Source organism: Uloborus diversus, chromosome 1 (genome assembly GCF_026930045.1).
Source record: "Uloborus diversus isolate 005 chromosome 1, Udiv.v.3.1, whole genome shotgun sequence".
NCBI classification, from domain to species: Eukaryota; Metazoa; Arthropoda; class Arachnida; order Araneae; family Uloboridae; genus Uloborus; species Uloborus diversus.
The window spans coordinates 68929928-68945329 of NC_072731.1; the positions used below are offsets into that span (position 1 = coordinate 68929928).

At 34.0% G+C, this 15402-nt stretch overlaps 1 protein-coding gene across 1 annotated transcript in view; it reads right to left on the reverse strand.

Annotated features, from left to right (window-relative positions):
* Positions 1 to 15402, reverse strand: part of LOC129234639 (transketolase-like) — a 38729-nt gene that overhangs the window by 11462 nt on the left and 11865 nt on the right. The window contains 4 exon segments of the mRNA XM_054868675.1: positions 724 to 915; positions 2509 to 2606; positions 2704 to 2817; positions 3745 to 3862. Of these exon segments, the coding sequence (XP_054724650.1) occupies positions 724 to 915; positions 2509 to 2606; positions 2704 to 2817; positions 3745 to 3862 (522 nt within the window).

The following is a 15402-nucleotide window of genomic DNA, read 5'->3' on the forward strand; positions in this document are numbered from 1 at the left end:
TCTTGGCTTGAATATTAAAATGTTTTTTTTTAATTCAAATATATTTCATTTGAAATTACCTAAACTATCGAAAAATTGCCGAAACAGTATTCGAAAATAGGAAAAGAAAAACCAAGATACCCGTCTCAGAAAGGAATGTGCTTTCAAACTTGAGGAGTCGGGGGGGGGGGGGGAATATACGTTCCATCTGAAGGGTTAAAATGTTGAAAATTCTAATGTCTTCAAAACGTAAAAAATTAACGATTTTTTTTTCTGATATGTATTGAAAATTGTAATGAACATCGAAGAGATTGGCCTAACAATGTCTTGCGACGCTCTTTGACATTTTTTTTTTTTGTATATGATGCGATACTAATTAAAAATAAAACCTGCCATACATAAGGCAATTCTTTTATTATGTTCACACTTTTCGTTCTTTGTAAAACAAATGAAAAACTGCTCATCCTAATACGTTTTTTATCTTCCAGACGCAAATGAAATATGATCCATGCAAAACCACTTGACCACGTGACTTCTAATATAAAATATCGACTTGGAAAATATTACGTGGGAATTGGTTTGACCTCTCCATCTCCAAAAAAGTATACATGTATAGAGATTTTTCCAACCTACCTCTCCCCTCGGGGCCCTTAATTAATGAATGGCCCCTTATCATCCGTGCTGATATTTTGCTTACCATTGATTTACGTAAATATATGAAGGAAAAAAAAAAATGAAATTCACCCAAATGCTTCAAGCCTTGCCTTATACGCATCTGTATTATGTTGCAAAGATGTAGGTTCGCTCTGTCCCAGCCTATTGACATCGAAAATGGCAACAAGGTTGTCAAGCTTATAATGAGAGGCGAAAGATATTGCTTCCCAAACTGAACCTTCGGCTGATTCACCATCTCCAATAACACAGTATATCCGATAGCTGGAAAGGAAAATAAGCGAATATTCAGAGATAGCTACGCTACAGATAGATCACAATTCACCATAAAAACTTGCAATCCGTATAATGGTACATTAATGGACAATAAAATTAAGTTATTATATTAAAAGTATAAAATTGATTATTTCGTATTTCAGAAGATTTTCAAGCTCAAAAGTTCAGGCTTTGCAATAAATTTTCGAGCTTGGAAAAAAAAAAAAAAGCTAAATAGCTATTTTTTGCTCTGATCATTTTCTTGCACTGAAAAAGGAACTCCTTGTACATCCAAGACTTATTTTTGCGATTTTCATTTTTAAAATAAAGTTAATTTGAGTCATATGAGGCAGTGAAGAACAAAGGGATGCAAGTGCCAAAATTAAAAATTTGAATATAATCAGTACAAATAGGAGATCCTCTCCTCTGTTTAAGGACAAGAGATGGTACTAATACCCCTAGTGGGTGCTGCTGTACAGCATGATTCAGGCAAAAAAACCAATGAAAGCCTACCTAGGATCTGAATTTTAAACGCGTTTTTCTCGAAATTTTAAAAAGTTCATTTACTTCCATTCGCTTCTCACTGCCTCACATGACATTTGATCAAGTTACTTGGATTAAGCGTCTTTTCAATGAGGTAATTTTAACGATAAGCAGGTCCACACTTTTAATGAAAATCTAACCAAAACAACTGTTGACGTAATAGTTTCTTCAGCAACAAGAGTTTAAGGCTACTTGCAGGGCCTGACTACCGCACAGGCCACCTAGACCTGGGCCTGGGGCCCCATCTTTCTCAGGGCCCCCGATTTTTTAAAAACTTAAACATAGCATTAAAATATCATGCATTTTTGTGAAAATAGTGAAAATTAATGATTTATTAATTGAAAACATACCTCTAAAACATTGTTAAACATTATTTTGCATTGACTTAATGTGATAGAATAGAGAGGGGGGAGGGGGGCTCCAAAGCATTGTGGACCTTGGGTCTCACATTTAGTTAGTCGGGCCCTGACTACTTGGATGCTTGGATCTTGCTTAAGAGGGCAATGCAGACAGGAAATGCTTTATCTGTCTTATTGTTACATGGATTATATCAATTTTAGGCACTAACAAAGAAGTATTATGGCGAAACTAAGTTACTGTTTGTTTTTTCATTAAAATACCACTACTATTTGAGAAGAAGTTTCGCTAATTTTCATCGCAAATAATTTTTCACTGAATGTTTCGCACAACCACATTTTAATTGAAAGCATTGCTCATGTTCTAATGCTTACAAGCATAACACTTCCTATGTATCCCTTATATAATAAAATAAGAAAAATGTAGTTGTTGATATGAACCGTTTCGTAACACAAATGATGTAATTTTTATAGATTATAATTATTAAATTAATAATTTATATGATGAAGACTAGGACATTCTTTCCCAAATGAGAATTGAAAAATGAAAATACAGAGCCGAAACCTTATGTATGTATTCCTTCTTTTATAAAGATATGATTTTCTTTTGAAATAAATTCTAAATCACATCTTTAACATCAAACTTAAAATCATTTGTCGCTATTATAAATGCTTACTGTTTATTTAGCAACAAAAATGTTACCTGGATTTATCGATGTACTTGCCAACAAATGCCATTCCCGCAGCACAGCTCAAACCTTGTCCTAGAGACCCAGTAGCGACATCCACGAAAGAAAGACGCTAAAATTTAAAGTAGACTTCAGAAGAGTTTATATAATGACAGTAAACTATTTTATCTTGCACATGGCCTACACATTTTACGATTCGTTTTACTTACCGGAGTCGGGTGGCCTTCTAGATCAGAGTCAATTTTTCTCAAATTGAGTATATCATCGATTGGAAATAGACCAGCTTCTGCCCACGCTGCGTACAATATGGGGGCGGCATGTCCCTGAAATCAACAGTATGTTGTTAAATTTTGTAGTAACAACCTTATAACTCACAAACATGAAAATTTAATTGCTGGCATGTGTTTCGGGGTTACACGGAATTCCACCAAAACGCAAAAGTTGTGAGCTCTTGGATGAAAAGGGTTTTTGCCAGATGATGTTTTATTGACAATTTTACACTTTTCACATTAAGAAAGGGGTTGTTTGTAACCTCGAAACACGAGCATACAGAGAAATTTGCATGCCGGTTAAAGAAATGACTAACTCTGACTCAGACTCTTGGAATTTGAAAGACTCTGACTCGAATTCCTACATACCGATCCATTTCATTCAAAGCAGGGATACTATTCCAAAAAATTTAAAATAACCAGATTTTATCTCAAAAAAAAAAAAAAAAAAAAAAAAACGGTTGTTACATCTAATAAATACTCAAATGTTCCAAAAGGATTTTGCGAATGATACTCACTTTGAAAAATACATGAGTTCAGAACTATTTCTCCGGACTAATTCATTTTTTTCTGTTAAGAACTAAAGAACAGTTCTGTAATTAGATTTTTTTTTTAAATCTTGTTGGGTTCACTGATTATTCTAAAGTCTTCTTATGAAAATTTCATATTGTTTATTATTCTGAGCTAGCAGCCATAGACCAACAGCCTTAGGAATGCCACCAACCAAGAGCCAAGAGTCATTGAAATCAAATTTAAAATTTAATTTTTTTTCAAAAATTACACTTTTGTAAATTGAATTGCTCAACAACGGCATTTTTTTATTTCAAAAAATCTTCAAAAGGCTTTATTTGAACTTATTGAAATTCCATTTGTAGAAACAAAAAACCCTACGCATAAAGTTGTATCACAATTCTTGACAGCGACAAACACAATTTGAATTCAAGACGTCAATATTCAAATGATTTTTTTTCATTTATTTACTTTTGAAAGGATGAATCTGTCACTTGCTGGATCCCTTGGATCAGAAACTTTGTACCGCATGACATGATAAAACAACACCGACATTATCTCAGCAATAGAGGAGCATGATGTGGGATGTCTGAAACAAAGAAAATGAAAGTAAAGTATCGCGGATAAGTGAAAACCGCGGATAATCCGAATAATAGTTAAAGAACGATGCAACTGTATACAGTACTTAAACAATATAAATAACACTTACACATACATTTAAATTTTTGCTAAAAACATAGCTATATTCCATCTACTAAGATTGAATGTAAAAAATATACATATGTGGAAGCTAAAAACGAACAATAACATGATCATAAGTTTAAAAAACATTTAATAACCGTCAAAAAAAATTAGTGAAAAGACTCGCGGATAATCCGAGCCGCGGATAAACCGACCGCCGATAATCAGGAGTTTACTATATTTATAGTCCAGTCATATTAGACACTAGCCGCCTGCGGCGACCAGCTGGTCCGCCTTTTAACGCCATTCGCCTTTTTACGCCAGGGGTGCCGGCTTCGGCGGCTGCTTAAACAATTTAGCGACGACATTAATCAATGTTTTTCTTTATAAATCAGTATTATCATTCGTTTTTTTACGCCAATGTTGCCGCCTTCGGCGGCTGCTTAGATAAATTTCGTAGCGGTATCAATCAATCTATATCTATTTATACCATTAGTAGTTTGAATAAAATATTTTCTAGATCTATCTCCAGTTCCGTCGTTTGGAATATTTTTAAAGGAAGGGGGAGGGGAGACACAAACGGCGTACTTTTCATGCAAATTTTGTCGAAAAATAACAAAAAGCAATTCCACTTTTATGTGAAAGCATTGTTTTTTCGAAGTCATGGTGTGTGTATGTGTTAGGGGGGCATTGACACCTCGTTGAAGTTCCTTAAATGACGGGCATGTCTCTTTCTTTGCTGTCTATTTACTATATCGACCTCTATATTTGTTTATCTATCTATACGATCTATGCATATCTATCGCTGACAGTAATTAACAATCTTTTTTCTTTTATATAAGTATTAATTCGAAAAAAACATTTTTTGTCCACTAAATCTCTATCTCTACATCTACCTAATGCCGCCTCCGGCGGCTATCTACCTTTACGATCTATCTCTAAGTTTTCTTATCCATCTCTATTTATTTTAACTTCCCCGCTCATTTCCTAATAAAAACAAAGATTAGTCAAAAAACCGCTTTTTTATTTAAATAGAGCAAAAAAAAAAGTTATCTACAAAATTTCCCGTTGCGTGCAAAAAGTAACGAAGTACAGTAAGTGACAAAGAAAACAAAATCTCGCTGTTTTTATTGAATTAAATGCTCACATCTATGAAATATAAAGTAATATAGATACAGCAAAAGGTCCAGCTTGGGGATGGGGGTGGGGAATGGAAAAAGAAATAAATGCAATCCCTAAATTAAACAAAAAAAAAAAAAAAAAAAGGGAAAGAAAAAAAAAAGCAAGCGCTGTCGGAAAAACACGTGGTCATCAAGTCATAAAATGTAAAAATGAGATATAGTTAAAAAAAAAAAAATTGTTTGCGATTAAGATTCCGCCGTAAATATCGAATCGAAATCCAAGTAGTGACGTCAGAGGCATAAAAGATTGAAGAACGCTTTTTTCGACCGATGCGTAGAAAGACATGATGTGTTCAGCATTAAAAAAATTGTAAAAAAAAACTATTGCGTATTTTTAAGAACTTTTTTCTTCTGAAGCGGGCGAAATGTTTTTACTATTACCAACTTAAATTTTAGAAATGAGGCTTTGCTGCTTCTCGTAGGATGATATTAGAAAAATATAAAACCCAGAAAAAAATGCAAATTGAAGGTTTTTTCGTAAATTCATAAAAAATACAAAAATTGCTCTATCTTCAAAATTTTTTCATTCATCGTATTTGAAATTAAATTTCCAACACTATAGTACAAAAAAAATTTGTGTGGTGCGATTGGTTCGGGGTCTGTGAGGTAAAAAGAGCTAAAAAAGCGCAAAAAAACACATAAAACATTAAATAACTTTTTTTCTAATTAAAATATCAAAAATCGAAGTCCGAGGTGCACATCTTCGGCAGAAACTGTACCTGTATACCAAATTTCATCTTTCTAGGCCTTACCGTTTTCCCGGGAAGCGCGCCACACACACACACACAAACATCTTATTTTATTATATGTATAGATTAAAATCCTAAAGTGCGATGTAGTTCCGATTTTTAATGTGTTGTATGGATCAGTTTGGGTAATGTAAATCTAAATTTGCTTAAAAATCCTGTGCTCGCACGTAATTCGCGAAAAACTGCGAAATTTTCGGACTTTTTTTAGTCTTTCCCTTCTAACTTCAACAACTATGCAACTTTTGAAACTGAGTGTGAATACCTGTTTTGAAGTACTCTAAATTTTGAATAGTTTGAGCTCAAGTGGTGCTCTGTGCGACGTATAGTTAGGAGATATCGTATTTCAAAAACTGGCCATTTTTTGCGAAAAAAATGAAAAAAATTATGCTTCGATCACATTTCAGATCATTTATTGACATACATTCCTACTCTACAAGAAACAAACTGGATATGCTATTTCGGTAAATTTAATTAGCTTTCATTTAAGTCCAAAACGAAATCTGTAGATTTAATAATTCTTTTACAATCTCTAAAGAAACAAATAATCGGAAAATTTGATTTTGTAGAAATCAGACAAAACACTTCAAGATAATATGGGTCATTCCATGTCAATTGATCCAAAGTTTTTTCCCTCACCTTTTTGTATTTCTTTGAAATTTAGCTCATCGATTGTACCCTTTGAGGTAATCAAAAGTCCAAATTTTTAGATTTTTTTCTCTATTATTTTTTTATTTATGACACTTTGATTTTTCGAAAAACCCGCTTTTTTTCATGGATGCTTGAACATAAAATGGACGATAACTCAGCACCAAATATAGATAGAAAGTTTTGGTAAAAGCATTTTAAAGTACATTAGTTGCTGTTTAATAAGATATGCAACATGACTAATTTCAAAAAAATTTTAATTTAAAAAAAATAAAATTTAAATTTTAAATTTATATTTCTCAGAAAGGTATAATGAATTTTTTTTTAAAAATTCTTAAAAATTTGTGTGTATTTCATCTTTATTTGTGCAAAGTCTCAAGTTGGAATCTCAATGAGATCATATTTTTATGAATTTTTAAATAAAATTTGACTTATGAAATAATGACATTTTTCAGATTCTAACCAGTTAAATATGGGGTTCTTTTACTGGGGATGGTCTAGTAAGTAGTAATTGATCATGACTATGCTTGAAATGAACTGACATGACTTTGTAGATTAGTACCCCCCCCCCCCTCCGCCACACAACCACTTTTTATCTTTTTTTTTTTTTTTTCAAAAATGTTTTTAAAAAAAAAAGCCGGCACGTAAGAGTTATAACCATGATAAACTGGGACGCACGCTGCTAAACATCAGTAGTGACTAAAGCTTATAAATGGGGGTGGGGGAGGGGCCATAAAAACTAAAAGTCAGAAAAACTGAAGAGAACCACTCATTTGCAGCTTTTTTTTCTTTCGGAAAGTGGGACGGTAGGGGGAGGCGGGGCAATCTGGAATGAAACATAACAACATGGAAGGTTATGCTGAAATTAGCAAAATTTGTTTGATCTATAACTGCTTTTAATATATGTCTAAATAGATCTCGCTGCATTGCTCTCGTTTACGAGTGAAATTAAAAGAAAATTAGCATTAAAGAAAAGAAAAACAGCTGCACTCCAAATGTTGTAGAAAGTCAGTTAGTTTTATGCGGACAGACATGTGACCTGATACTTAGATTAATTTTTAGTTTAGTGTAAAAAGAATGAAACAACACTAGGGGAAACACTCCTATTTTGCTGTGATCTTGGGGCAAACTATTTCTTTCCTCCATCCAAAATTGTAAGCTGGTGCAGGGGTAAGGGACGAAATGAATCATAACTTTCCTTATCAGATAGTGAAATAATCAAGTACACTTTGTGAAGTTCGGATTGAAAAAGAAACACTTGGTCTGAAAAAAAAAAGCATCAGTTGAAGCGTGATATAGTTTTAATCGTATGTGTGAGTGAGTGGGGGGGGGGGGGGGGTAATGTACTTTGTCTTGCTTTAAAGAAGAACATTTACCAGCTTTTAATATGTTTTCTATTCATTTTGTTTTGTTTTATTCATTTATTTATTTTTTACATTTTGAAAATAGTTTTGGAAAAAAATAAAAAAAAGTGGTGGCCCGGGGGGGGGGGGGGGGTCTTTTTCTTACTTTAAAGAAGAACATTTAACAATTTTTAATAAGTTTACTATTCATTTTGGTTTTTAACACGCTTTTATTAGCTTCCCCTGTATGTATGTATGTATGTATGTATGTATGTATGCAGGTATGTATCTTGTAACGGAATCTTACAGCTCAAATTTCGCCCACTTCCTGCTATCGGATTCTTTTGAAATTTGGCACGCGACTTCAGACCCGATGACAATGCAATATTCTATAATCAAATTAATTAAATAACTCTTTTAATTGTTAGTTTCCTCCAATTTTAATCAATATTTTAGCATAAATCCAACAATGTGAAAAAGGAAAATTTTTTAAAAATACATTAAAAAATGCTCGCAAAAAGTATTTCAAAATATCTACAAAAACCTTTAAATTTTCTGCATCAGACAAAATCTGTTCCAATGTTCCAAGGTAATTAGAACATGAAATAGAATTGTTTTTAATTAATTTCATGCCAAAATTTAGATGAGCCTTCAATTGGAAATTCATTGCTGATCAGATCATTGTTGAACAAACTTTTATTCAAATGCATTTCAAATTTTCAAAGTAATATAAATATGATTTCCGCAAACATACATCGATGACTCACAGTAGCTTCCCATCGGGGTGTCCTTGTCTTAACTTTAAGATATTACCTCGCACTCGTTTTATAAATAATTTCGTCACCTGATAATTCTCCAACATAAGACTAAAAAATAGAAAAATAAAGTAATAGTTTAAAAAACTAAAAAAACATGCTTTTGTAGCAAAATGAACTAAAAAGTGAAAAATAATCTTTGGATGATAATAGTTGACCAATCACTTAATTTTAATGTAATACAAAAAAGCGTGGGGGGCTTCTTATCAGTTGTCTTTAATTTCTTCCATTTGTTGTCCAAGCAAAAATGTAAATAAACAGCACCGCACGCTTTTTTGTATTACATTAAAATTAAGTGATTGGTCAACTACTATCATCCAAAGATTATTTTTCACTTTTTAGTTCATTTTGCTAGAAAAGCGTGTTTTTTTAGTTTTTTAAACTATTATTTTATTTTATTCATTTATTTATTTTTTACATTTTGAAAATAGTTTTGAAAAAAAAATAAATAAATAAAAGTGCTGGTGCGGGGGCGGGGGGGGGGGGGAATGCTTGCCAATTTACAAATTCACGTCAGCTCATTTCAAGCATAGTTATGGTCAATTACTTCTTAATAGACCATCCCCAGTGAGAGAACCCCATTTTTAACTAGTTAGAATCTGAAAAATGTCATTATTTCATAAGTCAAATTTTATTTAAAAATTTATAAAAATATGCTCTCATTGAGATCCCAACTTAAAACTTTGTACAAATGAAGATAAAATACACAAAAATTTTTGAGAATTTTTTTAAAAAAAATTCATTTTACCTTTTGTGAGAAATTTAAATTTAAAATTTAAATTTTATTTTTTAAAAATTAAAATTATTTTGAAATTAGTCATGTTGCATATCCCATTAAACAGCAACTAATGTACTTTAAAATGCTTTTTACCAAAACTTTCTATCTATATTTGGTGCTGAGTTATCGTCCATTTTATGTTCAAGCATCCATGAAAAAAAGCGGGTTTTTCGAAAATCAAAGTGTTATGAATAAAAAATAATAGAGATAAAAATTTAAAAATTTAGACTTTTGATTATCTCAAAGGGTACATTCGATGAGCCAAATTTCAAAGAAATACAAAAGGGTGAGGGAAAAAATTTCCCAAATTTTGGATCACTTGACATGGAATGACCCATATGGAAGACCCTATTCTAAAAAAAGGGGCAAAAAATGATCTAATAAGACTCTAATGTGTGTTTATATGAGTTATCTGTGCTGGAAAAACATGCCGGTTTTCGAAAAAAAATAAATATATGTATACATATATTTATAAATAAAATGGGGCCAATAGTTTACAGCCCTATACAGGTAACGCAAACATTCCTTCCCCTACGTATACCTTTCACGTTAATGAATTTTCGGCCGTATTTCGCTTCTCGACTTGAAAAGTACCTAGATTTAGTTTGAAAAAGAGAATAGTAGATATTTTGGAACAAAAGACTTTCATAACAAAATACTTACTATTAGAATAAGGGAGATCTGAACAAAAGAAAGAAAACAGAATGTTTTCAAAAGGGTGATACTGTATTTACATGTTAGTTTTATCATTTGAACATGCCTTAAAAATTAACTACACTTAATGTCTTGGTTTTTAGTGTGTCCTTGATGGGTACGATTGTACTACCGAACAGAAAAAAGAAAGTAGTGGTAGATTTTTTCCCATTTTTGTCAATTCGAATTGCAGTTTTTGTGGGGAGTCTTTCATGGCAGGTTGCACAAAGCTTAGGAGCTAAGACCAGTTCTGCAACAAAAGCATTCTCATATGCATCCCTTCTTGCACTAACATGAGATAAATCTGAAAAGGAGGTGTGAGGCTGGTTCTTTTAATGTTGTGATTGGTGACTAACCAAGCTCAAAATTTATATTGGTCTTTGACCAACTCCACTCTGAGGCGTCCTTCCCCTCTGCCAACCTTTTTTTTTTTTTTTTTTTTACTTGGTGGGTTGGTGGTACCTGCGATACGGGGGGGGGGGGGAATAGGAAGCTACTCTTTTGGTTGAAGACTAACAAAGACGGTTTATATTTGCATTTCATGCTGTTTTGACGAACAGGTGGAACTGAATATTGTCGCAGCGTATCGGTGGATGCCTCAGCCTCATTTCTATACATAGCAATCAGCCGGTTCGTTTGAAAAACACCGCACAGACAAGGGGAGACGTGGTATCACATCTACTATCTGCGTGAAGAAAGAGTACGAATCTAAGAGCTGTTCTATTTTTTCCTCGGTTGAAAACACATTTTTAAGCTAAATACAAATTAACTGCAATTGGGCGCATTTCTGAAGGAAATATTTTGAATGTTTGAGAGAGAAACAGCAAAAAAGAACAAGTATATCTACATCGTCTCCATCAACGATCACAATCTGTCGAGTTGTACTTTTTTCGATGGTGGCTCGGATTATGTTTCAATCTGTTTCTACTGCCGTTTTTTTTCTTTCTTTTTTTTTTTCACTGCCCTCAAGTCTAAACGTAGGGTGCAACTGGTTATATTGAGGAGGAGCTTATTACTCGCTTTGGATAATCGTTTCTTCTCGGGCACTCTGATGTTGAGAAGTCAAACATGGCGATATTGCTTTAGCGCGCAGTCGTTTTGGTATACCAAAAGACAGTACAAATGTTCCAGAATCATTCTTAAGACGAGTCTATCTGAATGACATGGAAAAGTAAAAATTTGATGCGCATGTTCCGCTCATTTGAATAGGACTCTGCTTAATTTAGAGGCTAACATACATCTGCAAAAGATGACATCCCTGAAAACTAACAGATGCGTTCATTTCCGCCTGCGAACAGGAAGTTTGCCTTTAAATCTTATCGGTGGTCAGACTGTGAAGGAATATTTTTATTTATGATATGAGATTTTTTTTCATTTGTACGAAATGGTGTCTGTAATTTTATCAAAATTTCTTAATTTTTTCTGCTTTTATTTTATTAAATAAATGTCGGAAGAAAATTCACCCCGCAATCAAGGCAACTTGGCCCTTATAATCAATTAATAATTGCTTATTACCTTTTACATAATTAATACTTATAGTTAATGCTTTCAAATGTAACTATAAAACTTTATTTTGTAGGTATGCTGTCAGTTTTAGCTTTAAAAAAATTCTAAATGTTTAATTGTATTGCTCTTAGAAATCGCAGAAAAAAAAAGCGGACCAACTAGTCCCGGTTTACTTCTTAGAGCAGGAATTAGTAAGTGGAGGGAGCAAATCTAATGACTGGCTTATCAAAAGCTGAGGTGGAAGACGCCAAGTCAAGTGACTCAACAACGTCGAATAGCTAACTTGTTTTGCGTAAAACTAGCGAAAGAAATCTAATTTCTCTCAATGCTTTGCTTTAAAACCTATGATGTGATTTGGGATCTTTGTTTTACGAATGAAAGTGTTCACTCCCTCCACTTGATAAAAACCAAAATCTCCAAACTAAAATGTCAGAAAGTTCACATTAATCAAGTATTTATGTGCGCAGAGGGAAAGAAAAAAATCCAACTAATGCTACAAGTTGATCAATTTTTAGACATTTTGGTCCGTTTTGAACATTTAGACGTAGGAACAACTTAAACGGCAACCTTGCCAAAAAAAAAAGGAGGAGAAAACATTTTTACTGCACTTGGCTCTTTACTATGCGAATACAAGCAACTTTTAAGGTGAAAATTTTTTACCTGATTTTAATAAAGAGAGCTACAACAAGGAGAACTAATAAAAGCTTAGTTTGAGAGTAAAAGCAATTCCATTGTTAATCGAGGTCTTTGAGATCACGTTTTCCTGTTAACTACGTTTCCCCAACAATAAATTAGATGAAATAAAAACGTCATCTGAAGTTTTGTCACAGCTTTTCCATTCTGTTAGTTGCATTAGTTTTGTTTTCTTCGCCTTTAATATCTATACTTTTTTTAACGGTAAAATATATTATCTATTCTTCATTGATTTTAGCATAGCAGGTTTTTTGTAGGTAAAGGTACTGAATTTCGATAAAAAAATAAAATTACGAGAAACATATCCCTTCCATTCCCCAAGTAACCAGAAATGCATATTTCTGAAACCGTATGCCTTTCTTATGTTTAAAATACCATACTTGGAAAGAAAAAGAAAAAATAGTTTTCCAAACTCCTGCACTTACAATAGAGTAAACCAAAATTTTAAATATATGTATATGTAACGAATAAATACCTTTGTGTTGAAAATTAAAATAATCAGTAATCCAATGTTTTGAAGCACAAAAATTGCAAATTATTGCAGACACGTGTTTCGGTGTTACAAGGAACACTTTTTCCAATGCAAAGAAGTGCGAGCTTCTGGATGAAAATGGGCTTTTCTTCAGAAGAAAATGGCTTTTCTCGGATGACTTTTTATCCAGAAGCTCACACTTCTTTGCATTGAAAAAGGTGTTCCTTGTAACACCAAAACACGTGTCTGCAATTATTTGCAATTTTTGTGCTTCAAAAGGTTGGATTACTGATTATTTTAATATGTATATGTGTTCATATTTAGCGTCACTAACGTACTTGACTTTAATTTTCTCTGTGGAAGGGAGGAGGTTTGGGTTTATAAGTTAAGTTTGGAGATTAACACTTGCAATGGTCAAACCTAAGGTAGGTTTTCGATGGAAACTTTTCCTAAATCATGCGGTATAGAAACAGCCACGAGGGCTTTTGTCCTACGGCGCTCTTGTCCCAAAACAGAGGAGAGTTTCCTGAACCATTCGTACATGTTACTCCAAATTTACAATTTTGGTTCTTCCACTTTCTTAATTCTAGGTGTTTCATACATCAACATGTTAAAATTAGCAATGCAGCTTAAGGACAAAGGTTCCGTGGGAAGGGTCTTTCTGAAGTACAATCAAAGTTGTGTATTGGAAATAAAAGTCTGGTCTTCCAATTCAAAAAAATATCTATGAGTTTTAAATTTGGATCAATATTTATTTAGGATGAAAATGTAATTCTTACGCCCCGAAACAGAAGCTATATAGAATGGCTCTGACAAGTGGAGCGACGACCTTGACAACGTTTGCCCCTTTTTGGGGATTTCAGTGAAGAAGGAACGCAGTATTGGAGCGGATTTGAACTGGAATACTTTTGCGAACACTTTTGCTACGAAAGTAACCAAATTCAGCTCAGCAACAATTTTCCTCCCCTGTTATCCCCAAACGAATTAAAGATTGTCAATGTCACAGTTCAACTTATTAAAGTCACTTTTCACGGAATCAACGATACCGCGAAGTTAAATAAGAAGTGAGGTAATAAGCTTTGTACTGCCAAGGGTGCCCGGGGGGGGGGGTCATGGCGCAGACTGTGTCATTGAAATTTTTTAGGGGGGAGGTGTTTTAAGAAATATTTTCAACTTTTTTTGGAGGGACTCTTGTTTTGGGAGTCACGATATTTAGGGGGGTGCGGCCTCGCTCATAGGGAGATACCCCTGGTGCTACAATATGATTTAAGTGAGGAACTAATGCACTTCATAGCCAATTGACATTGTTGCTTTGTTTTATGAACAAATAGTGAGCAGTGATAAAATGTACAAAGGAAAATTTCTGTTTTCTTAATATGCACATAAATTTCGATTTGGAAAAAGAAAGCGTGTGTGAAGCCAAAATACGAAGATCTTTACAAACGATATTTATTCACTACCTTACGTCGAATAAAAATCGCGTGTCGTGTTCTGACTCGCGGTGGACAGTCGGTGGATTTTCAAAATACAGATAATCGTCAGTGACAATCTCGTATGATTTCGCGGCATGTAAAGAATCCCTTGGGTATTACTTTAGCTTTGAATGCCCTCGGCTGAATTAAATCCCTAGTGCAGTTTCGCATCGAAAAGAGCTTAGACGGTTCCCTCTTGTGGAAATTTCGGCGTCCAAATTATCTGTGCCATTGACATGCTTTACTGAATGGTGACGCATAAAAAACTGGATATCGTATCAGGGCATCGCACTAGGTCTGCAGAATTCTAAACAGCCTAACGCAGCCCTATTGGAAAAAAAAAAGGACGAATAAAAAGTACATTTACTTCCCTACTCTCTACTAATATTTTTAATGCTGTCGTACACTAAATCAGAAGTTCTCAAACTGGGTGTCGCGGCACCCTGGGGTGCCGTAGGAATAGGCTAAGGGTGCCGCAAAGTGCCCAATATATATGTTGGGTGGGTTTACCAAACAAGGTCATATAGACCAATACCTCCCCCTGCAGCATCACCGTCGACCGGCTCCTCGCGATGCTGCTCCTATAGCGAAAACCGTCTCCAGGTTGTATCCATATGCTACATACACAACTACACACACGCGCACACACAAATACATACACCTACACATACATACAGACACCTACACCTACATACAGACACCTACACATACACAGACACAAACACATATGCCTACACACACATACACATCCCCCTACACACAAACACTCATATACACAACTATCCACACACTCATACCTGCACGCAGACACAAACACACATGCCTACACACATACACATACCCCTACACACATACACATACCCCTACACACAAACACACATACCCCCCCCCCCACACACGCCTACATTCACACACACACTCGTGATTGCGAAAAACATAATTTGAATTCAAGATGTCAAAATTCAAATTAATTTTTCTTTTTTTTTTTTTATGAGACATTTGATGAATATGCAGTGGCCGCAGCTATTCAATTATAAAGGCTTATGTTAGCCTTTAAACCTTAGGATAGCCTTATTTAGCCTACTTATGCATTTATCTCAA